The following is a 26,338-nucleotide window of genomic DNA, read 5'->3' as shown; positions in this document are numbered from 1 at the left end:
AGGTTAACTGGTGACTCTAAATTGACCGTAGGTGTGAATGTGAGTGTGAATGGCTGTCTGTGTCTATGTGTTGGCCCTGTGATGACCTGGCGACTTGTCCAGGGTGTACCCCGCCTTTCGCCCGTAGTCAGCTGGGATAGGCTCCAGCTTGCCTGTGACCCTGTAGAACAGGATAAAGCGGCTAGAGATGAGATGAGATATTGCTTAATATCACTTTTGATACATAAATAATTTTTTTAAATCTTAGATTAAAAGAGATGTATATTTTCAAAATGTACATATTTGATATTTAACTATACAATAAATTACATGCTTTTGACAGAGCACCTTTTCTACCCGAAGCTATAAGTCAGTTGGTCAAAAACATTTATGAAACATGTTTCAACAGACTAAAATTAGAATACCGGACCTTAAACGTTTAAAATACAAGTTGTCTTTGAAAATGTAAATAAGTAATATTTACTATACAAGTAATATTTACAAATGGTATTTGATCAGTGATGTTTATTCTGACAGCATGATCACTTCTAGTACACACTGATGAGTTTGCTCATCTCAGGAGTTCCCAATATGCTCATACTGAACATCCTTTCAACCCACAGTACAGTTTGTCTTTACTCTTCTCCACTCTAATGTCGTATAATCTCACTATCCGGTATCGCAGAGAAGACGACGAGTTCGAGTCTGGTTCCTTTCAAGGTTCCTCCCTCGAGTTGTCTCAGGGGATTTTCCTCACCACAGCCATCTCTGGATTGCTCATCAGGGATCTAAATCTACATCCGGATTTCTGTAAAGCTGCTTTGTGACAACGTCTATTGTTAAAAACGCTATACAAATCAAATCGAATTGAAAATTCCTGCTTCAGGTGAAATCATTCAAATACACTGTGAACTGTTACTCAACATTAACTATAAAGGTCAGGTTATCATTAGTTTGACAATTTAGATGTGAATTCAGAAACCCTACCGACTGTGAATGAAAGCCGGGTCGCTTCATCATCATCATCTGGGACCCAAGTGCATGACTGCTATACAGGGCAATACAGCCCACCCTCATTTCAATCCACTACACAGGTCAGGACTGGTGTAGGGCTGATTCTCTCTCAGCTATAAACAGAGGGCAGAAGGGGGTTGTGGAGTGCACACACACACACCCCTCACCCTATCCATCCCACCTATTAAAAGGATCTACTGCGCAATGCATTCAGCCTCAACAGGGTCATGACCTCCACTGTCACGGGAACGACTCTGCCTAATAATGATTGGCCGTCTCGTCTCGCAAATAAATCCGTGAAATGTCAATGATTCTCGCCCGTCATAAAACCACACACTGGGTTTTATGAGTTTTGTCTTTTGTCAACCTTGTGTTATAAGATACAATATTGGCTAAAGCATAAGCCGTCTGCTCATTTCCAAGGGAGTCTGCCCTCAGTAATTTCAGTGAAAGGAACACTTAGACATGCACCGATTCTTGGGATATTTACACAAAACCAAAGCGGGTTTTCAGAGCACTAACTAGATGTCAGGCGCTAAATATTTCATAGTGGTGTAACACACATCACTAAATACATTCCATTATCCAGGGGCGAGTTTAAAATAAATACATACTTACATACATACATACATACATACATACATACATACATACCCCAAGAACTTAAAAATACATTTGTGGATTAGTAAATAGTTTGACATGTTGTCACAGCCCAAATAACAACTAAAAGCGGAATATCTCAGCACACAATACAGAATGTCTAAACTGATCAATACGAATGACGATGCAAATTGAAAACGCCTCACGTACTCTTCATATCAAATAACACATCACTATAATTTGTTAACTAAGCTACTAGGGCTTGGAGATATGACAAAATATCCAATATTGTGATAAAGTACGTCACAATATGATTTTTTTGAGATACCGTGAATATCATGATTAGGTTTTTTTTTTTATCTTTAAGTACTTTAATTACAATTTGATTGCAAGCTGCTGAATTGATATTCAAATTTATTAAATTTTATTCCTTTGCAGGGTTATTTGTATCCTATGACATAACTGTCATATCACTCTTCCTTATCAAATAACCGCCTACTTAACAGCCAGTAAACTAGTTCACAACTGGATTGTTAGTCTTTGAGTCTTGTCACATTCCCAGCAATTTACTTAACAGTACCCAAATCGATGACTGCAAGTTTTCAATTAGTGCAGGATCCTGTAATAACCGACACATCAGCTCAACAACCTGGAGCTATTTTGTGGGCTCATATGCAACATTCCTCAAACTGCTTTTAATGAAAGTGCTGATTCTCTGCTTTAACTATAAAACGTGAGTTTAATATTGCCCTAAAATTTTGCTTATCCATAAGGAGTTACCGCCCTGTGATGACCTGGCGACTTGTCCAGGGTGTACCCCGCCTTTGGCCGTAGTCAGCTGGGATAGGCTCCAGCTTGCCTGCGACCCTGTAGAACAGGATAAAGCGGCTAGAGATAATGAGATGAGATGAGATAAGGAGTTACCCATTTACAGATCACTGAAGTAAACAACTGAATTTAGTTTGATTTACAGTGGATCAATTGCACACACACAAACACACACATGCCTTTCTACTTTGATCGCAGCACATTAGCACCATGGGCAGATTTCTTCATTCATTGTTAACTGTCAATAATAGACCTGTCAATAAAGCAACCAACCAGACAACGCCTGTGCATTTATCTGAATCGAACTGGTTGACATTCTACCATGGTGAGGATATGATAAACAGCCATCTAGCTGTTTCTTTCCATTACACAAATGTTCTTTGAGGGCCCTGCGTAGTAGTATAGAAGGGGAGACCGGGGATCATTTGGTCTCCAGGAAATGAATCAAGACCTGGTTATTTCAGGGTGCTCCATCAGAGCTGTGTCCACCCCCCTGTCACAGCTTGAGCTTTTATCCTTCTCCATGTTCTCGTCATTAATTGTCCCACATCATCACACCCACTTCGTGTGACAACTTCATATTCTCTTACACACTTGCTACTAAAATGTGTGCAACTAATGAAGCCTAAGGCGAGCTATTCAGCGTGAACATTAAAAAAAAGTCAGAGAGCCACATTAAATTTTAGTAATACCATAAAAGTGAGTCATTCAGAATATCAGTTCATCACACACAAACACACGCACGCACGCACTTCCTGCATCAGTTTACTGCTTTCATGAAACATTAATTTGGGACTTTAAAAGCATTAAAAATTAAGGGTGGACGACACTGGTCACACAGCTGTCCTGTACAGCAGCACCTCCGCACACTGGACACAATGCAGCGGATTTCCACACGACTGTCACAAGCTATCTTTTAGCCCGCAGATCAGTGGTGTACACTATTCGCGCTGTAAGGCAGTGCGTATGGCTCGATTGTTAAACAGAACATACAACACTCAGTTCAGACTGGCCAAGTGCAGATATTTTTATATCAGAACAATTGCTTCACCTGTTACACGCCAGTTTATGGACTACTGCGTCTTAAATTACGACTGCTCATTTCATTTTTGCTTTAATGGAGCGGTCATTACATGGGGTTGCTTTAGAGTTTCAAAATAAGAAAACCAAAGTGCTCCCTACCCAGGCAACCTCCTCATGAACTGGTGGTGTTAACAGAAACAGTACTAGTGTAGTATTTTATATAATCGAGTACTGACACGGACCTAGGTTGGATTATAATTTGTTGACCATCTTCATCTTCAGTTAATTCTGTAATCCTGCAAATCTCAAATTCTACGATTTTGCATCTGCCGAGCCTGACTCTGTACATGTATGCAAACTCATATTAGGGAAGGAGGAAGTCTACACTCCAAATGAGAATTTCCTCTGAATTGCAGCAGCTAATTAAGATGTGTTTTCCCTCCCAGAAGAGGCAGAAATGACTACCGCATTGCCATTAAGAGCGATAAATAAGTAAATAAATAAATAAGCAACAGTCCATTAGATCTTAAGAGCATACCATTAACAGAGATCACTCAGCTGGTGGTTAATGACTGTCTGTCTAAATCAAATCAAGCAACAAACACTAACTTCCTGTGCTGTAAATTGCTTTCTTCAAAACAACACCTCCCCCCTCACTCTGATATCTCTCTCTCACACACACACAGGGCCTCTTTCCTCCAAGCAGAGAGGCAAAACACATCACACTAAAGGCTAAAATGTGCTGATAATCTAATTCACCTCAAAATGTGCCACATTATGAGTGGTGCTGACAAGACAGAGAGGAAGCAAAAAATGCACTAAGGGACCCACAAATTGCAGCAGCCGCAGCGTAGAACATCCATCTTGCCAAACATGATTCATTACTAGCAAGAGAGAAACAACCCAGCATCTCTCATTCTGGGAATGCTTAATAATCATTCTCTTAATGCTTAATAAAATGTGATGTTTATGAGCTGGTGCTCACAGATGTGGAAAAATCAACAAGCCCAAGTGCATGATAATGTTAACTTTGAAAGTAAATTAGTCTTTTGAATGTTTTGCAAAGCAAGTAACTATGCATAGGTTTTGTTCATCTACTTCTGGAGCAGAGTGTTAACCATTACCAATATGGCCACCACATTTATATACTTTAAAAGTTAATCCTAATATATATATTTTTTTTTAAAAGGAGGGGGGAGGAGAGAGAGAACTCATTAAAAGTTTAATATGCTCGTCCATAACATTTAGAAATATATAAAGAATTATTCTGGATTTCATAATAAAACCAAGATTTGAAAAAAGTGTGAAATTTCTCCTGGTCACAAGACAGGTCTTGAAGCCTCACTAGTCAAGGAAGCTGGCTACACAGGCTGCATCCCAAACGCCTCCCGGTTAGACATGATGTGCACTACATAGAGCGTAGAATCCATTATTTCACTCTCTGTGCAGTGCACTGGTGTACGGAGAAGAACGCCGTTTGGAACACAACTTCCTCACTAGCTAGATTTTGTTAGCCTAGCATGATTTAACAAGCCAAAAACACTTCTTAAGACAGCGCTTAGTGTAAATACTATTTGTATATTGTTGTGTTGTTACTTGTTTTGCACCTGTGTGCTATGATTCATTCAACTAAGAACAGTTTGGAGACATTTCAGCCTCCTTTTTAATCTAGCCGAGCTGAATTAGCAAACTAGCTAGCTAGTAGGCTAGCGTAAAACGGCTTTTAAAAAATATAGATATCTATGTATATCTCAACGAACTGTTTAACAACAAAGCATGCATTATGTCCCTTTTTAAAATAAAGCAATACGATTTAGAATTCATGCAGCATAAAAAGTGTAAAGAAAAGAAAAATATTATTTTACCTGCAAGAATTGGTTTTCACAAGATTAATGTTTACAAGCTCCAGCGTTAGCTCAGTTCCGGAGCTGAGTACGGTGGCTACTGTGGAGCAAAACTAAACGTCCCCGAGACAAACTCTACAACACTAACAACAACCGGGGGGAAAGCATCGAAAATGTGACTTTTGAGGAAAACAAGCCGCTAGAGTGATTTAAACGCAATGCTGTTCGCCATTTCCGTAAGTCTGCTAGCTGTGGTGTTGCGGACGGAGCCCGTTATAAGCCCTTTGTTCCAGGGCAGGCATGAACAATAAAGCTGTAGGCCCTCCTCTCTCTCCTTTCACCTCTTTCTCCTCTCTGTCTCTCCCCCACTGCCTTCTCCTTATCATCTCCTCTCTTTCTCCCACAGTCAAACCCAGGAGAGAGAAACACAGTCCACCTCCCTCCCTCACCCTCACCACCTCCTCTTCCTCTTCTTCAGTGGAAGGTTGTTTCAGCATATATTTTTGCATTTCTTCTCATCACACATAATGCTACACTTATACATATTTACATTAAAAACAGAGTTTATTGCCTCATAGTTAATTCTATTAAAAATCTATCAATATGACATATCTTCTTTTGCACTCTACACTACACACGACATCAAAAACACTCAAAAATCTACACATGATTTAAAAAAGGTCCTTATTTTTTTGTGATTTGGTGTTACTAGGATTAATTTCATCGTACCAGGAGCTTGTGCATATGATAATAAAGCTCCTGAATCTGTTTCATCCAAGGACTGACTCACTGTATAATCCAATTTATAAAATATTAAGCACATTTGCACTAACTTACTTATTTTAAACGTCCCTCCCTTCAAGCTGTTAACACTTCATTTATTTTTATTCATTCATCACTGGGCATGGGCGGCACGGTGGTGTAGTGGTTAGCGCTGTCGCCTCACAGCAAGAAGGTCCTGGGTTCGAGCCCCGGGGCCGGCGAGGGCCTTTCTGTGTAGAGTTTGCATGTTCTCCCCGTGTCCGCGTGGGTTTCCTCCGGGTGCTCCGGTTTCCCCCACAGTCCAAAGACATGCAGGTTAGGTTAACTGGTGACTCTAAATTGACCGTAGGTGTGAATGTGAGTGTGAATGGTTGTCTGTGTCTATGTGTCAGCCCTGTGATGACCTGGCGACTTGTCCAGGGTGTACCCTGCCTTTCGCCCGTAGTCAGCTGGGATAGGCTCCAGCTTGCCTGCGACCCTGTAGAAGGATAAAGCGGCTAGAGATAATGAGATGAGATGAGATCACTGGGCATGAGAATTCAAGTACCTGGGGTCAACTGTGCAGGAAAATGGGGGCTGCGATATAGTGAGGTGAGAAAGAGAGTGCAGGCAGGGTGGAGAAGGATTTCCGGAGTCATTTGTGATAGGAAAGTCCCAGCAAAAGTGAAAGGTAAGATGTATAAGACAGTAGTGAGACCAGGTATGATGTATGGATTGAAGAAGAAACCTTTATTTGTCACATGCACACTTCAAGCACAGTGAAATTCATCCTCTGCATTTAACCCATCTGAAGCAGTGAACACACGCACGCACACACCCAGAGCAGTGGGCAGCCACACCAGAGCACCCGGGGAGCAGTCAGGGGTTCGGTACCTTGCTCAAGGGCACCTCAGCCCAAGGCCGCCCCACGTCAACCTAACTGCATGTCTTTGGACTGTGGGGGAAACCGGAGCACCCGGAGGAAACCCACGCAGACATGGGGAGAACATGCAAACTCCATACAGAAAGGCCCTCGCCGGCTGCTGGGTTCGAACCCAGAACCTTCTTGCTGTGAGGCGACCGTGCTAACCACTACACCACCATGCCGCCCCAACTGGAGACCATACCCTTAACGAAGAGACAGGAGGCAAAGTTGGAGGTGGCGGAGTTGAGGATGTTAAGGTTTGCGATGGGAGGTTGGACAGGATAAGGAACGAGCACATCAGAGGGACAGCACATGTGGAGAGCTTGGGAATTAAGCTAAGAGAGATGAGACTGAGATGGTATGGGCACATCCTGAGAAGAGATGCAGAGCATGTTGGAAGGAGAATGTTGAGGATGGAGCTGCCAGGCACACGAAAACGTAAACGAGGAAGGCCAAAGAGGAGATACATGGATGTGGTGAGAGAGGACATGAAAGTGGCAGGTGTGGTAGAGAAGGATGCGGAAGACAGGGAGCAATGGAGACGAAAGATCTGCTGTGGTGACCCCTAATCAGGAGCAGCCAAAAGAAGAAGAAGAAGATCACTGGGCATGAGGTGGGAATACAGTCTGGACTGGACGTGGCTCCATTACAAGGCATCACTTACCCACATGTTCACATATAGGGACAATTTAGATTTGATCAGTCAACCTTCTGACATGATTTTGGGATGTGGGAGAATCCTTAGGAAACCCACAGACGAGGGGCGAACATGTGAAACTCCACACAGTCTATGACACAAAAGATTTGAAAGACATCAAAAGATGTGACGTCTTTTATTGCTCATTTAACTTATCATTTAATTTAAGATCTTCTTCTTTTGGCTGCTCTCGTTAGGGGTCGCCACAACAGATCTATTCTGCATATTTGATTTGGCATAGGTTTTACACCAGACGCCCTTCCTGGCGCAACCCTACCCAGTCTATCCGGGCTTAGGACTGGCACTAAGTATGCACTGTCTTGTACAACGCCAGTGGCTGGGTATTTTACCTAATCTGCATGTCTTTGAACTGTGGGGGAAACTGGGACACCCAGAGGAAACCCATGCAGACACATGCAGAACCTGCCCATGCAGAACATGCAAACTCCACACGGAAAGGCCCCCATTGGCCATGAGGTTAGAACCCGGAATTTTCTTGCTGTGAGACGACATTGCTAACCACTTATCATCTTATCACCATGCTGTATCGTATCATCATCATCATCATCATCATCATCTGTATTGCTGTATTGCATACTGTATCGTATACTGTATTGCATACTGTACCAGCATACTGTATCGCATTGTATCACCATCATCACCGTGCTGCCCTTATCATCTTATCTTATGCATATTAATGACTATATTATACAATGTAGGATATTATATTTATTGTATTGTATTTCTGGTTCTTATCAATAGGAGCACCTAAAGTTTCATTGTACATCTTACAATGACAATAAAGGCTTATCTTATCTTATCTTATCTTATCTTATCTTATCTTATCTTATCTATATTTATTCACCTGTCTTTCTGCTGCTGTTCGCAGCCAAATTTCTTTACCTGGAGAGTAATAAATGTTATCATATCTTATGTGAACCAGCGACCTTGGAGCGGTGAAGTGCAATTTGGAACTTCAATTTATTTTTTTATTAAAATTTCCATTCAATTCAAGTTGATGCTATTTAGATCTGTTTTTAAGTTACTTAAGTTTAGATTAAGTCCATTAAATCAGTCAATGATGACCAGTCAATTATATTTATACCAACTATAACAATTAGCAAAAGAGGATGCTCTAGACCACTGCACCATCTACACCACTGCATGAGCTACACCACTATTTAAAAAAGGGGGGGTAATAGATAGATAGATAGATAGATAGATAGATAGATAGATAGATAGATAGATAGATAGATAGATAGATAGATAGATAGATAGATAGATAGATAGATAGATAGATAAGTAAATAAATAAGGCCTTTAGATTATTGATAAAAATCCAATAAAAATAATGGTGAATCTAAAAGTCATTTATTTTGCTAGCAAGGGCTTAATGTAACCCCATTACAGCAGATTATAGTCATCAATTTGTCTAATCAAATCAATGCTGTAATTACGCATACAAACAGCTCATCTGCATTAGGCCACTTCATAGCTGGGGTCCTTTGACTGCCAGGTGACCGATAAAGACAACACGGCTCTGGGGATTTAAAATGATCAGTTCCCACTGAGGTCAATAGCTGGCCACTTCATGTCATGGCACAAAATCAATAATGTGGTTTCAGGACATTCCGTGTGGTCCGAAGTAAAAAAAAAAAATACTGGCAATATCTCCATCAATAATAGTCTTCCGAAACATAAAGACATTTTAATATGTCAATCCTTGGCTTTTTTCCACATTAACAAACCAGATCACTACCTTCCTACCAAAATGCACACCAAACCATGCAATTTAGCAACTTTATTATTACTGTGTATTACTGTTGTTCTTACAAATTAGCCTTTGACTCTTTTATATTGTATTATTTACAATTTGACTGGCTGCTTGTGATTAGTATTTATAGCACTAGAACTTACTCTGAGCCTCATGTTTCACCATCTGTTTGTCCGACAGCTATCTTGCACTTGTTTCTGGTTAATTAGTGGAACCTTGCAGCACTTTTATTACTCCTTTAACAGCTCTGTATTAACAACTGGCTTACAAATCAACAGTGAACAACTGACAGACCAAAAGTAAACTCCATAACTGACAGCTTTCCAGTTTGCACAATTTAAACTTGTGCAAATTTATTTTGTATATCCTGAATGTTAAGGCAATTATAATTATTTATACCACCATACTGCTGAATTCTGTATTCTGATTGGTCAGAGGGTGTTGATTAGTTTTCTACTAAAACTAGAGCTAGTTTTCTAGCTCTGACAGTAGATCCGGGTACAAGGCAAGTCATAGGTTTATATTAATGTGCTCGTTCTAATAGATCATCATGGCTATTGTAATTAACTTACACACAGACTTGCATGCTGAACCTTCCAAAAAAAAAAAAAGAGTTGTAGAAAAGTGTTATTGTTGATGTGGTGATGTTTTCTGTGAGGAGACATTTATTTAGCATTTTTGGAAGGAGTCTCCAATGTTAGCACGTTGTAACATTAAATGTAACTATAAACAGATAAAAAGTATGATGTTCTTTAATAAAGTAAAATACTGTTAGTGTTGGCAAATTGTTGTAGCATAATAGGAATAAAATACCTCGGGGCATGCTGTTATAGAAAAATAAGCAACTTATGGTCACACTACTACATCACTGATTTTTTTCCAGTAACAAAACACCCAGTTGTGTTTTACTCCTTATTTACTGAACTTATGTTATTACACTCATTCCAACTGTTTATGCGGGGAATTTTTTTTTTTTAGAACTATAAACTGATTTGCTGTATAAATAAGCAGTTGGGATAAGTATTAAACATTCATTAGAATAATACCTAAAGGCAATTCTTAGTTATTGGTTCAATCAGTTAGAGGATTTGAGCATTATCAATAAATTAATTTTAAAATAACCTTTATCGTGCTAATCTGTTTAGGAAAATGCATGTGTTGTTTTGTTTTTTTCCTACCAATTTGTAGTACTCAGGTCACTACAGGTTGCTCCGTCATTACTTTCACTAATGTAAACACAACCTGACAGTCTCATCATTAAATCGTCCATGGGCATACAGCATATCCCACCATGTGTGTCTTCATGTGGGGTACACTCTTAGACAATGGGACAGTGTGACATCCTGAAGCCCTTTACCTACAGTAGTGTGCAAAAGTCTTAGGTACACGTAAAGAAATGTTGTCGACCAAAAATGGCTTAAAAATAATGAAATGAAATGTTTCAACATTAAAAAAAATAGTATAAACAGCAGTAAGCCATAATAAATGAAACAAAGTCAATATTTGTCATGGGACAACACTTTGCTTTAAAAAAAAAGTAGTCTCAGGTACAATGAGTGCAGTTTTATAAGGAAATGAGCTGTAGGTTTTATTGAGCATCTTGCAGAACCAGTCACAGTTCTTCTGGACATTTTGTCACACTTGCTGCTTAATTTTGCACCAACTTCATTACGTTTTCTTTTTTAATCTGTAAAGTGGTCTCTTATGTAATATGCTGCTCAGATATAAACATTTTTTCCCCTGTAACATTTAATTTTGTGCTGCAAAACAAACGTTTGGAACTCTAAAATGTTTTTGTACTGACTCAGTAATGTAGAAGTAATAAAATAGAAATCTATAACAAAATTTGTATTTAAAAAAAATAGGGTGCCTAAGACTTTTGCACAGGACTGTATATGCTACACTGTAGAAGTACACTCAGTAGTGCCTTTACTTGGGATCAGTTATGGTGGCAAAGTCTTGAGAGTAACAGAGGGGCAGCTGATCCAAAGCTAACACACTGGCGTCAATGTGCAAGCCTTAGTGCTATCACAGAATAATAATAATAATCAAAGAAAGGATATTGAGCCATTTCCTTATATTGTTAAAGGGAAATCAGTGTTTTGCAGTCTAAACACCGTCTACCCCATTTGTAATGTATGTGTAATTACCATGGACAAGCATTTCTAATCGTTAACTTGTACTGAGAAAGGAACTGAAAACCTACTGACGAGAGGCACCTATTCTGTACATAAATGTGAATATGAAACATATATTTACACAACTTTTTCATGAATTTCACAAAATTATTTGTAAATTAAGCTGAAAATTGTAAATGGAGACAAAAATATGAAAGAAAAACAGTGAATATTGCTAAAAGTAAACATCAAAGTGCCTTGGTTTTGGTGAGATCGTATTTGGACACACAAAGTCATTCGTGTAACCAGAATGATTGTTTTCCTCCAGTTTGATCAAGCTTTATAAGAACATAACCTTTGATAAGACTCATGTCTGTCTCATCATAAGACCTTTATTGTTAACATTTTTAGGTTTGAATTCACATGATGTAGTTTGCATTTTAAACGATGTTTAGCACCTTAATTCAACACCTGCTCTGAAACCTGCTTTAATTTTGAAGACTTTTTTTTTTGGTACCTGTTGAAATTGTTGTTCATGGTAATTACACATACACTACAAATGTAGTAGATGGAGAGTAGGTTGAACAATATCTGTATATCGCTTTAAAAATAAGTATACAAGCTCAAGTGTTACTGTGTTAGTAACCAGAAGGCTGTAAGTTCAAATCTCAGACAGCCACGGAGCAAACTGTCAAGTGCTCAACTCTATGACTGGTGTAGATTTTGCCTCATTTGCGAGTCACTCAAAGCTTCTGAGGAAAGAATAAATAAGCCTGTTTAAGACTGAAACTTGTTCAGAGTCTAAGGTCAGTAAGAACAGAAAACATGAACGGCATAGAATGGTGCTTTCTTACCAGGTGTTTCCACTTGATCAGTCATGATGAAAAGTTTCACTGTTCTCTAGTGAAGATTCACGCTCCCAAGACTACAAGTGTATGAGGTGGCTATATGGCTTGTTCTCACTTTTTTATCTTTCTCTCTCTCTCTCTCTCTCTCTCTCTCTCTCTCTCTCTCTGCTGGATATCTCTGGTGCCCAGGCTGCAGGGTGAAGGGGTGTCATTAAGTGATGGAGGGGGTTGAGGACTCTCTTACCCACCTTCTGTTCACTAGTCAACAGGAAGTCCTGAGGCACACATCTGCCACCCGCCTGATAACAGATTGAACTGCCCTGTTCCACCAACAGTGCGCCCCTGCTCTTCTAGCTGTCCATCTTCTCCTTAGTGCCCGTTTGAAGATATGTTAAACTGACAAATTAGTACAGCAAAAACCGTGACAGTGCATTTTTACTACATGATTTCATCACTTCAGTTGCAAGATCACTACGAAGACTGTTAGGTGTTCTTTCTAGTTTAAAAAACACCCCTCAAATAATAGTCAGTAAGCCAATATGTGGTCAGTGTCTGCTGTTTGCTTCTTTTGTTTTGTACTTGAACTACAAGGAGGATTTCGCTAACAAGTAATGGAAGTCTATCTCACCCAAATTCATTTCCATAAACACAGAGCGGCATTAAGCAACCTTGTTGAGCTCATTCCTGTGATTTCTTTCAATATAGATGATTTTGTTAAATAGCAGGAAGAGTTTCGAATAATTTACGAATTATAATATTTACAAAATTTTATGCATTTTAAGTTGGACTATGTAATCCTCTTCATAACATCCCACCTTCCAGTAAAATTCCACCTTCAGACTTCAGGATGGCTTTTGTTGTCTTGTGCTGAATGGGAACAAATTACTTTAGGAAAAAAGTGATAATGATTGTCCAGTTTGGTTGCCTGATAATGTTACAGTGTTATCTACATGGTGAGGTTTTGTACAATAAATCACAGTGGAAGGAATCACGTCAGGAAGTCTGTGTGATTACTGAAAAGCTGGATATTGTTTAAGGAAAAGGAATTAAGTCTAGTGTTTCCTCACAGGTCTGAAGTAAGCCTGTAGGAAGGACTTAGGGAATAGTGGAGATGCATTTTGTGTGGTATTTTGAATAAAATCTAGTATTAGCTGAAACCCCTTCAAACTTCTTGTAAAATTAACGTCAAACAGTTATCAGGATGAAAATAATTTATCGGGTCTGTCACATTGTTCTTCCTCCTCTTTGGTTTCTGTTGGTTTATCGCTGCTCTTCTCTGCTTCCTCCCTTGACCCCAAATTTTGCAACGGTCATAACATTTTTAAAATACTTTGGGAGCTCTAAGTATAACCTCTGTGTGGGAAAGAAGGGAAAACACTTCTATTACTTCTAAGCTGTATTACATTCACATTTTAGTTCCAGTGCAAAACTAAAGACACCACACATGTCTTGGCTGACTGAATACTGTCGGATTAAGTGAACCACTCCATTTCCTGCACGGATGAAGCATGAGAAAATTATTTAAAACAATAAAACAGACAGGGCGGCACGGTGATGTAGTGGTTAGCGCTGTCGCCTCACAGCAAGAAGGTCCGGGTTCGAGCCCCGTGGCCGACGAGGGCCTTTCTGTGCGGAGTTTGCATGTTCTCCCCGTGTCTGCGTGGGTTTCCTCCGGGTGCTCCGGTTTCCCCCACAGTCCAAAGACATGCAGGTTAGGTTAACTGGTGACTCTAAATTGACCGTAGGTGTGAATGTGAGTGTGAATGGTTGTCTGTGTCTATGTGTCAGCCCTGTGATGACCTGGCGACTTGTCCAGGATGTACCCCGCCTTTCGCCCATAGTCAGCTGGGATAGGCTCCAGCTTGCCTGTGACCCTGTAGAACAGGATAAAGCGGCTAGAGATAATGAGATGATAATGAATAAAACAGACAAAAACAAGCCAAGCCAGAAAAAAATCCAGTCATGCTGCATTAATCCTCTGACTGACACAAAGAGCATGAGAGTTATGTGAGTGATTGACAGGTCTCCTCTGGGGTTGGAGTGTTTCTGTAATGCTAAGCCTCAAATCAATAATGTTTTGATCATGGAGTTTGGAATGGGATCCTCTGAGCTAGCAAGGATACAGAAGAGCAAAGCTGCTCGTATTTCATCCTCAGTGATCACATCTGCTATTGTGATGGGAGATTGGAGCAGACGGTGAGAGACACTGTTAACCAGGCGCCCTCTTGTGGTCTGAAATTATCAATGGCTTCACAACGTACAACTTAACAAAGTATACTTCTCTTCAGGGCTGTAGGTAGAACATTGAGCGTCCTTGTGGGGCTGAAGGAGTTCCTTCAATACAGTGACTTATTAAAAATGTGAAAACTACCCAGGAAAAACAGTAAAATGTGCAGGACAGGGGGTACGCCAGGACTAGGGTTGGAAACATACACTGTACTAAAGGTAATTTGTAAATCTCATCTCATCTCATTATCTCTAGCCGCTTTATCCTGTTCTACAGGGTCGCAGGCAAGCTGGAGCCTATCCCAGCTGACTACGGGCGAAAGGCGGGGTACACCCTGGACAAGTCGCCAGGTCATCACAGGGCTGACACATAGACACAGACAACCATTCACACTCACATTCACACCTACGGTCAATTTAGAGTCACCAGTTAACCTAACCTGCATGTCTTTAGACTGTGGGGGAAACTGAAGCACCTGGAGGAAACCCACGCGGACACGGGGAGAACATGCAAACTCCGCACAGAAAGGCCCTCGTCGGCCACAGGGCTTGAATCTGGACCTTCTTGCTGTGAGGCGACAGCGCTAACCACTACACCACCGTGCCGCCCTTGAAATGAAATGTTTCAACATTAAAAATACTATAAACAGCAGTAAGTCATAATAAATGAAACAAAGTCAATATTTGGTGTGAGACGACCCTTTGCTTAAAAAAAAAGCAGTCTCAGGTACATTGAGGGGCGGCTGTCTCCTCACAGCAAGAAGGTCCGGGTTTGAGCCCCGTGGCCGGCGAGGGCCTTTCTGTGCGGAGTTTGCATGTTCTCCCTGTATCCGCGTGGGTTTCCTCCGGGTGCTCCGGTTTCCCCCACAGTCCAAAGACATGCAGGTTAGGTTAACTGGTGACTCTAAATTGACCGTAGGTGTGAATGTGAGTGTGAATGGTTGTCTGTGTCTATGTGTCAGCCCTGTGATGACCTGGCGACTTGTCCAGGGTGTACCCCGCCTTTCGCCCGTAGTCAGCTGGGATAGGCTCCAGCTTGCCTGCGACCCTGTAGAACAGGATAAAGCGGCTAGAGATAATGAGATGAGATGAGGTACAATGAGTGCAGTTTTATAAGGAAATGAGCTGTAGGTTTTACTGAACATCTTGCAGAATGAGCCACAGTTTTTCTGGACACTTTGACTGCCACACTCGCTTCTTAATTTTGCACCAAAACCCAGTAGCCTCCATTATGTTTTCTTTTTTAATCTGAAAAGTGCTCTCTTATGTCATATGCTGCTCAAATACAAACTTTTTTTTTCTGTAACGTTTAATTTTGTGCTGGAAAACGAACGTTTGGAACTCTAAAATGTTTTTGTACTGACTCGATAATGTAGAAATCTGTAACAAAGTTTGTATGAAAAAACAGGGTGTCTAAGACTTTTGCACAGTACTGTATGTCCACAAAACAAAATACAGTACAATGTTCATTTATTGGTGCTTTTCTATTAAAAAACAGTTACAATAGATGAGAGAAAGGGGCAGTGGGAGTGAGAGGGACAGTTAATCTTGTGCTTGCTAATGCGCTGAACTCCACAACATGCATTGTTAAGGAGATGAGAAGATCAGAAGAACAAAAATTGAAAAAGAAGTGCTATAGTCAGGCAAGGGGTTAATATTGGTGAGACCTTCCAACAGTGGAGAGACCTCAGAGAGTTGAAAGGCATGAAGATGGATGCAGAGTTTGCTCTGTTTGTTGCTATGTTCCATAGACCCAATAGGTCAGTATTGTTTTGTCTGGTTTGCTAATGTTTGTGATCATCCCAACTGGTTACCTAGCAAGCAAGTAATCAAACTGACGTTAGATTACTTGCCTACACACATTCAGTTTACATTCTAGTTTGCCAAGATACACACGCTGTTGTTATGATGTTAGCTTATAGTAGTCGCAGGAGAATTGTGAGTATGGCTGTCAGGAGTTGGTGTGCTGGCTCTAGGAAACTGTCACTGGTTTGATTCCCTGGACCAACAGAAATGGCTGAATTGTCCTTGAGCAAGGCACCTAACCCCCAACTGCTCCCCGGACTGCTCTGGGTACGATGTACGTCGCTCTGGATAAGCGCGTCTGCTAAATGGCATTAATGTAATGTAATGTCATGTCTTATCCTCTCTACCGTACATGTTTGTTTCACAGCAGCAACTACTGTATAGCAAGTTTGCTAACCCACAACTTAGCTAAAGTTAGTTATAATACTTGTTGTGTCATTGTTTGCTCTGTATCATGGTATTTGGTCGTACAACGTTTGTGAAGGATTTTATAACCACAAATACCTAAAACACAAATTTGCTAGCACAGTGGGATTATCTGAATTGATAAATAGTTTGAATGCTATCCTAGGTAATGTTACCTTACTTGTTAGCTTAGCTATAAATCTACGCTCCTCTCTTCGGTCACTGTAGGTTTGTAAAAACAATCTAAACAACAAACTCTTGCTAATTTTTACTCCATTATGCTGTGGATGGTGTTTGTGTGCTTGCATATCATTCGTTTGATGACATTTTATATTATAATATTTGTTTTGGGGCGGCACGGTGGTGTAGTGGTTAGCGCTGTCGCCTCACAGCAAGAAGGTCCGGGTTCGAGCCCCGTGGCCGGCGAGGGCCTTTCTGTGTGGAGTTTGCATGTTCTCCCCGTGTCCGCGTGGGTTTCCTCCAGGTGCTCCGGTTTCCCCCACAGTCCAAAGACATGCAGGTTAGGTTAACTGGTGACTCTAAATTGACCGTAGGTATGAATGGTTGTCTGTGTCTATGTGTCAGCCCTGTGATGACCTGGCAACTTGTCCAGGGTGTACCCCGCCTCTCGCCCGTAGTCAGCTGGGATAGGCTCCAGCTTGCCTGCGACCCTGTAGAAGGATAAAGCGGCTAGAGATAATGAGATGAGATGAGATGAGATATTTGTTTTGCTTCAGCTATGAGAAAGACAGCCACTTCCACGCCATATAAGGCTGGAACGTCTAAACCATCTCCATCGCCCGTGTCAAGCACTGGCCCTCAGTCTTGTCCAGAATTCGATATTTGGCTTTTGATTCCTCTTCTTGTGATTGCTTTAACCTCACAATCTGCAGACTAAATTCCACCATATTTCTCTTTTGGTCAGCAAGCCCTGTTATTAGTGTTGTTGCCTTGGCAATGCGCATCCATGAATTTGGTGGCGGAGCTTCTGAAGGAGCACCAAAGGGAGGTGTGTAATCTTTCTCCAGAATTGCATATTCCATCTTTAAAGCAGGAAAAGCTCAAGCAGGCTCTCAAACAGGTTTCTGTGAGCACTCAAGTTAAAAGTCAGTGGGAATCAGAGTGGCGGCTGTTATAAGACTTAAAACAAAAAATGGCTAACCCTAACCCTTCACGGTGCTAGAGAAGAGGATAATAAATATCAAAGTGAGTGATACCATTACCAACAGTGAACACCAAAAACAGAGGAAATGGAAGAAAAATAACTGCAAAAGAATTGGAATACAAGTCCACATTTATATATTCAGAAATTTAATGGACATTGAAAGTCTCATTGCTTGTAATCACTTTATTTGAGGGTATGCAAACTTTTACATGTGGCTTTATCTTGAAGTAACACAAGAGAACCCCCTAGCTACATCCTCAATCCTCTTCTATTGATGTACAATATTCTCTCATAATCTCATGTTATTCAGTAACAGAGCTCTATAATCTTTAATGGGTTCATACAGTACTCTCTCTCTCTCTCTCTGCACTCGTGCTGCCTGGGGGCTGATGGGTAAGTGACATTGCCCTGATGTTGCTGCGTTCTCGGTGCAGGAAGCCATTTTGTTCCAGATCTGTGGCTGCTGGGAGACGGGTCTGATGTGTTGGAGACAGCCTGGCCAATGACAGATCAGTGTACCAGCCAAACGCGCAGTCACACACCAGCTAAGTGAGTGCTCTCTCTCTCTCTCTCTCTCTCTCACCCTCCCATTCTTGCTCTTAATGCTCCCTCGGCCTCCCTCTCCTTCTCTGTCTCACTCTCCCTCTTTAACAACAGTCTTGCTCTCTTTTTCTCTGACACAAACACCCTCATACTGTGCTCCTTGTTTTTTTTCCACTCCCTCCATCTCAGAGATATGTCCTCCTCTACAGTCTGCTCTTGTGTAACTGCAAGTACCATGCGTGTGGTTGCCATTTTAGCGCTGCTGCGATTTAAGTGATTTTCCTCTAATCAAGTATACCATGTGACTCTATGCATGAGAGAGCACCAACCTCTCTTTCTTCTTGTTGCCACAGACAGGGTTGGGGACATGAGGGAAGAAAAGGATAGAAAAAGAGAGGGGGCAAATTGAAGTTGGGAAAGGAAGGAGAAGACAGGTAAGGAGGAGCTTGTGACCTGTCGATGCTGAAGGTGATAATATTCTGCAAATGTTTATTTGTTAAAGAAACACGCCTATGTTTTAATTGTTTAACCTAACCCCAATGATCTGTTTATGTAGCGTACATCTGATTACTACAGACTATGACTTTGTCACATATTTTTTTTCTGTACTGAGATAAGAATGGAAAACCGATTTAATCAAAATTCACTTATTGTATATTTACAGTCTTTTTGATTTCTGGACTTGTTGAATTCCTCCAATAAACATTGAAAATATGCACCTATATAATCTGAATTAAAAGCTACAGTCATTACACTTTAATAATAAAAGTCTTGGCTGAGGCAGACATGAGAAAATATCTCACCTAAACTAGTGTTATAAAGTTTGGGCAGCACGGTGGTACAGTGGTTAACACTGTCGCCTCATAGCAAGAAGGTTCTGGGTTCGAGCCCAGTGGCCGATGGGGGCCTTTCTGTGTGGAGTTTGCATGTTCTCCTCGTGTCTGCATGGGTTTCCTCCGGGTGCTCTGGTTTCCCCCAAAGATCTGTGGTTAGAGGCGGCCTTGGACTGAAGTGCCCTTGAGCAAGGCACCTAACCCCCAACTGCTCCCTGGGCACTGTAGCATGGCTGCCCACTGCTCTGGGTATGTGTGTGTGTCCTCATTGCTCATGTGTGTATTCACTGCTTCAGATGGACTAAATGCAGAGAGGAATTTCACTGTGCTTAAGTGTACGTATGATAAATAAAGTTGTTGTTTAGTCCAACTTTCAAGCACTGGAACAATACAGTAGAAGGTATTTCTAGCTCCACTTTCCTGAAGGTTTTGTGGTATCCATGTCCAGTCACTCAGAGACTGAGGCATTTCCATTTTTACTTTGACCTATGTCGACTACATTGGTAATGCATAACCACACCAGAGAACATACACAAACAGCTAAAACAGTTCAGTAGGGCATCTGAGAACTAAAAAAAAACCCAAACAACAACAACAACAAATAAACAGTTTTGGCTACATTTATCAGTTAACTAGCAAAGGCTGAAACAATTCAAGCTAAGATCCTCAGGACCAAAAAAAAAAAAAAAACACCACAAAGACACACACTAAGATGTTGTGAAAAACACACATGGCTACATTTCGAAAGTCTACAGCAGATAAATGTTGAATATAATGTATGAACTGAGAAATGAACAATGAACAAAAAGTCTCCGATGATGGATGGATGATGGATCTCTGACAATTAAAGTCTAATCATTAACATAAAAAATTAAGTGATTATTTAAAAAAATCTAGAGTAATTTAAAATTTTATTTTGAAGTAGCATACCAAAGACCACAAAACTGAGCCAAATTACATAATAGAAATAGTTGAAAGTGCTCTGGAAAAAAAAAAAAGCTAATGCCTGCCCCAATGACTTCCATTGTCTTCCATTAAACATGAGGTTTAAACAAACAGGTTTTCCGTTCTTTTCTCAGCACTGGGAAATGTACCAGTAGTAATTCTTGTCTGTGGTGATCACACAAACACTACAGCTGACTTGGAAAATGTCTCTAAATGGCTCTGAATTCCGTCTAAGCAAGAAACATGTGAATCATCTACATGTCGAGACATACAGTAGACGACTTCATTGAACAGTACATACTCACACATGCACATACATGTACATGCTCTCACAAACACACACGTATCTCGAACCTAGACCACACAAGAAGGGGGTGTATCCCACTGCTCAGCATCACCGAGGAATGTAAACAAACTGAGTTTATACTGAGCTAGCCAACTCTCTCTCTCTCTCTCTCTCTCTCTCTCTCTCTCCTCCTTTCACTCTAGCTCCTACTTGCTCAATACTAACTCACTCACTCTCTCGCTTTAGTCTACACTAAACACAAACTGTTCTTTCTGACCACAAGCCATGAACGATGCTCATTCTCAGACCAAATACACAACCAGTGAAACCAATACTCACCAAAAATGCACCATTATAACCACTGATCACATAATAGGGCTGCAGCCACAAGCCATTAACCAGCCACAGTGCCTTTACACAAATTCACACAAATTCACACAAATTCACACACACACACACACACACACACACACACACACACACACACACACACACACACACACACACATAGAGTGCACTTTGCAGAACCAAGTCCAGAAAACAATCTATGAGTCACTCACCTTTCCAAAATCCATTAATAAAACTGGCCTGTTATCATTTATGCTTGTAAAAATGTAAATTCACAGCCACATGAGTATAAGTCATATTAAGGTTCCTTTTTGATGGACAGTCAATGAGACATCTTGCTCTGAATGATCCAAACACTCATCGGGTTCTATGCACGCAGCCGCTAAACAAATAATTCATATGAACTTATTTAATGGTTCATAAAACTTTATTGATATGATATTGCAACAGAGAGAGTGAACAGATGCTCTTGAGAAACAAGCAGGCGTGCTGCACTTTATGACCAGCCTAAAAAAATGATGAGAAGGCCATCTTGTAAACCTATTGGGACATTGCCATAAAACAACAACAACAAAAATATTTCTGGTTAGAACTAAACAGTGGATATCTGTGGTTTATTAAATTTTAATCATTCTTTGAGCTATCTCAGAATAAAGGAGGAAAAGAAGAATTCCGAGCAGCGGGAGAAAAAGCTGATGCTGTAGCAATAACAGAGAGATGTCTTACAGAGTAGGAAATGTTATCAGTGCTTGCTTCAGGGCACAAATGTCGCAGACGTGCTTGAGTGCCTGTTGCTCAGGGCGCCCGAGATGGCATCGCCTGGGTGAACTCTACAATAACGGAAATCAAACAGATGTCTGTTTGGCAGCGCAGTCATAATCGAGGCACTGTTTACTCTCTCTCCTGAGCCTTCGTCTCAATTTCTGCTTCTCTTTACACCTGTCTATACCGAAAACGTCAGTTTGATCATTTGATAAAAAGTCACTCATTCACACTGGCCTCTGATTTTCTCTGTCCCTTTCTTCCTTTCTCATGAGTAAAGGATGAGAGGAGAAGGTCAGGGGGTGTTTGATGGGTCTTCGCTTGGCCGATTGTCACTCCAGCCAATGACTCTCTGAGCAACAGAGCAAAGATATCAGCCTGTTACATTAACGCTGCAGAGGAACAGGAAATGACAGAGAGAGAGAGAGAGAGAGAGAGAGAGAGAGAACCCTATCAACAGCAATACACCCAGTCAGAGGGTTAGTTTTATCCTGAAGTTCACCTAACACATACAGACCATCTGCAGCTTTATGTGCCCATGTTTTATTCAAATCTGTTCATGAAGTCTGAGCTTTTGTCCCACGGGGAGAGAACACGCAGTGATCTTTCAGCATCTCTTATCTGTATTAAAGTACAAACCAATATTTCGCTTCATTTAAATAAACCGTGCTGCTTTGGGCTAAATCCGCAGAAGCTAATACCTTCATTATGCCAAGCTGCAGAGATAGCAAACCTTCTAACCACAAACAAACAAGAAAACAAGCACAGACCAGTTCCAGCTTTGGAACACAAACAGGTCCACGACTGACGTGAAATAAAGACCAGTGTTTTTCAGCCTAATTTCTGTCAAATGCATCTGTAGCATATGTGCAATTACGTCGGGAAAGAATTTCAACACATTTCACCATGCTGAGAAAAGAATAGAAATTCTGTTTACTCAAGAGCCACTTTGAATACAGGCTTAAGGGCAGTTGTTGGGGCAGCTAATAAACATTTATGCAAAACATACTTTTGAAGAACCCTTTAATGAGTTATTCAGTCAAATGTTTTTGTAAAATAAACTTTCCATAAGCTTTACATTTGTATAATTTGTCCTTTCAGAGAAGTTCGTACTTTGTCAGAGAGTAGAATTTCTGGTTATACTAACCAACTTAACGACTGTAGAGCTAAGCCTGAAGGATACCACAAAACATTCAGGAAAGACTAAGAACCTGGGATTCCCAGATTGCTCATGGGTTTGAAAGTACATGACAACAACTTTGGTAAAACGTCATTTCACGTCTCTTCCACTAAAATGCATTGTTAGAGTGTAACAGTTGTAATTTTGAATGTAGTCACATGTTTTTAAACCTTTATTCACATTTTAACAACTGCTCGTAGACTTGGGGTATACACCTGGAAGTGAATTTCAAGTCATTTCTCAGCACTGGGATTTTTATTTTTTATTTTTATTTTTCGTCTGTGGTAATCATGTATGTGTTACAGATGCTGATTGAAACTGTTGGAGTTTTGCTTTAAGTAACTGAACAAAAAAAAAAAATCAAAGAAGGGTTGTAGGATACAGCCATCACAGACATTTGTTGATGTGTGCAGACAGAAATCCCATAATAATCCTGCTGATGCCAGTGTGTGGGCGCATAAAAGTCAGCTCAAAATGGCTAATCACAGAAACACACTCTGCTGGGCCACTCCATCTCTGACAGGCAGCATCAAACACAGGGATACAAGCACATGGGCATGTCACAAAAGAGGGAGACTTACAAATTAATACAGTGATACAATTCTAATGTCAAGAAAAAGTGCTCACATGTGCCATGATCTCAAAGGAGAAGGTGAGTGCCATGACAACATCGACTTGACCTTTGGCCTCTTACCAATTTTACCTCTACAAACTTTCTGCACATCTGGTTTCCGACATAAAACTGCCTAGTTAAAAATACTCGTTTCCCATTCCACAGCCTGTTCAGAATTAAGGCTTCAAAATGATCAACAACAACAAGAGCCACAACAAGGCAACCCGAGCCTGGGCCATGAAGCTCTTCACGACAGTCACCAATGCAAAACATCTGTCTGGGGGGGGGGAACAGCACCAAACTGTTCCAATCTCACTTGCTCAATCTGCTTTTGAGTATGACCTGAAACAAAACTCTAGCACACACACACACACACACACACACACACACGCACAGAGCTCCACAGAGTACAACAGGGGGCAGCCATGTTTTCCCCAAACGTTTGTGCCTCCTGTGCCTTCCCCTGTCATTGCAACAAAGCCCTCCGGCCACGTCCTCTTGCCACACTGACGCACTTGACAACACACTCTATCTCCCGGGTGGTAGTCACGGCGACAGCAGAGGGTTCTTACCCGGACACGCGCAGCCGCCCACGGACATCTTCTCACATGCCCGTTCCTGACGCTGCTGCTCCGAGCTGATGGTGGAACGCTGTGACGAGTCACTTGGCTTCTTCTCCTTTTCTGCTTCTTCTCCTTCTTCTCCTTCACTCCGCTCTGTTTCTGCTGCTGCTACTCACATGGGCGTCTGTTTTTCCAAAGGTCCACACATACACATATACACAGAGGAGAGAGGGAGAGTGTGAGAGTGTGTAAGAACGTGGAGGGAGGGAAAGGTTAAAAAAAGAACAAGAGCACAAAGGAATGAAAGCAGAGAAAGAAAAGGGGGGAAAAAGAAAGAGAAGGAAAGGAGCAGAGAGTTGCAATGATCCTGCTGCCTTGACTGTACCCTCACGCTTATTAGTGCGCTGATAGCAATGCAGGTGGGAGGAGAGAGTAAGACAGAGAGAGTAAGAGAGCGAGAAAGAGAGAGAGATTGTGTGTAGGGTGAGACAGTGTGTGAGAGCGAGCAAGGGAGGGAAAAAGAAAGGGAGGGTGAACGAGAGGGCTGTCAAAGTGACCTGAGCAGCAGATTTCAGAGAATAACAACCATGTGATGTGTGTGTGTCTCTCTCTCTTGCTTTCTTTTTTCTTTTTTTTCTTTTAAAGATGTACACACTGTTTTCCTGCCCTGTGCCCCCCTCTGCCACCCTGTGCCCCTCTGTGCCCCCTGTTGCATCCAGATGATTGCTCTCATGGGGGGTTTCGTCTGGTGGCAGGCGATGAGTTGGGGGAGCAGTACCCACTGTCTGAGTGGCTCGTTACCATCCGTGGCAAACAAGTGAGGGAGGGTGTGTGTGGTCATCTGACATCTTTCTGCTCATTCTCTCACTGTGTCTTTTGCACTCCTGGCTGTCTGCCTGCATTCACTCCATTAGTCGCCAAACCTTTATTTTTCTTCCTATTCTACCACATTCCCAGTCACCTCGACTACAGCTGCCCCTTCATGCTCCATTCACCTAAATGCTGACGAGCATCGGAATGCATGGTGTGTGGAGAGGTCTCAACACACCATGTACACTTTTAGCCTGCAATCCTGATCTTATTTCCTCTAAAGGAACCTCTGCAGCTCAACAAAGAGCTCTTTAGAACCTCACAGCAGGGGAGCTGCAAGCGTATCTGGTGTGTGCGCGTGAGGTCAAATATGTTTCTGTGTCAGTATGTGGCCCTTTTTTCAGTTCATGACTTTGGGCAGGGCGATATGAGAATATCAATCATGTCGCAATCATTGTTTTTATTACAGTTAACATTGTTACTAACAAACTCCACCCTTACTCTGGATGTTGTGATAAAATTGATGGTATCAGGGCTGAAACTGGCCTGAAGAACATTTTCTGTTATCTAATCCACAGAGGTATTTTATGCCGGGTATTCATGTGTTGCCTGATATTACAAGGGTTTGACACAGATTGTCATGTCAGTTGAGAAAACAAATATATTGTATTTATTACCAATACAATTAATTAATTCATTAATTCATTCATTCATTCTTATCCATATTCAGTGAGCTGGAGCCAATCCCAGCTGACTATGACTGAGACATGGGGTACACCCTGGACAGGTCGCCATCTATTACAGGGTTAACACAGAGAGACAGACAGCCATTCACACTCACGTTCACATCTATGGGCAATTTAGGCTACATCCACACGACAACGGCAACGAGATTTTTTTTTTAGCGGGTAAGAAAAATATGGGCAATGGATCAGTAAAATATCAGGTACATATGGCAACGCAACGCTTGCTGAAAACGATGCAATACACATGCCACACCTCTGCGTGCGCTGTAAGACGGTCCCACTGGAGACACCAGAACAATCGAAGAAGTAGGACGCATGCGCATAAACCCCTTCTTCTACCCGGCGTGAATGAGTGAGTGCTGCTTGTTCTAGTCATGTGGTTGTGATGTCATCGTAAACAAATCTGTTCTACTCATCCAGACGACTTCGCAACAGTGCCGTTGCCAGATTTTTCCACTCTGGAAACCGTTCTCAAAAAATATCGTTTTGGGGCACCCAAAACGCCGGTGCCGTGTGGACGCCAGGCCGAAACGATAAAAATTTTTATCGGATTCACCTGAATCTGTTGCCGTGTGGACAGGGCCTTAGAGTAGCCAGTTGACCTAATCCACATGTTTTTGGACTGTGGGAGGAAATCGGAGCACCAGGAGAAAACCCACACAGGCACAGGGAGAACATACAAACTTCACACACAAAGGCTCCGTGTTGACCGTCAGGT

At 41.4% G+C, this 26,338-nt stretch overlaps 1 protein-coding gene across 3 annotated transcripts in view; it reads right to left on the bottom strand.

Moving 5' to 3' along the window:
- Positions 1 to 24,521, bottom strand: part of ldb1b (LIM-domain binding 1b) — a 32,942-nt gene extending 8,421 nt beyond the window's left edge. Inside the window, exon 1 of one of the 3 annotated variants that reach the window (XM_060941028.1) lies at positions 24,074 to 24,521. In XM_060941028.1, coding sequence (XP_060797011.1) covers positions 24,074 to 24,101 — 28 coding nt within the window. In that variant the 5' untranslated portion in view covers positions 24,102 to 24,521. Of the gene's footprint in view, positions 1 to 5,309; positions 5,712 to 12,395; positions 12,539 to 24,073 lie in introns of those variants that run through there. The other 2 variants (XM_060941029.1, XM_060941030.1) reach the window with 2 other exon arrangements.
- Positions 24,522 to 26,338: the final 1,817 nt, after the last annotated feature.

The sequence above is a fragment of the Neoarius graeffei genome, chromosome 15 (genome assembly GCF_027579695.1).
Source record: "Neoarius graeffei isolate fNeoGra1 chromosome 15, fNeoGra1.pri, whole genome shotgun sequence".
Taxonomy (NCBI): Eukaryota; Metazoa; Chordata; class Actinopteri; order Siluriformes; family Ariidae; genus Neoarius; species Neoarius graeffei.
The sequence above is the reverse complement of the archived record's forward strand: the minus strand, read 5'-3'. Positions and strand labels throughout refer to the sequence as shown.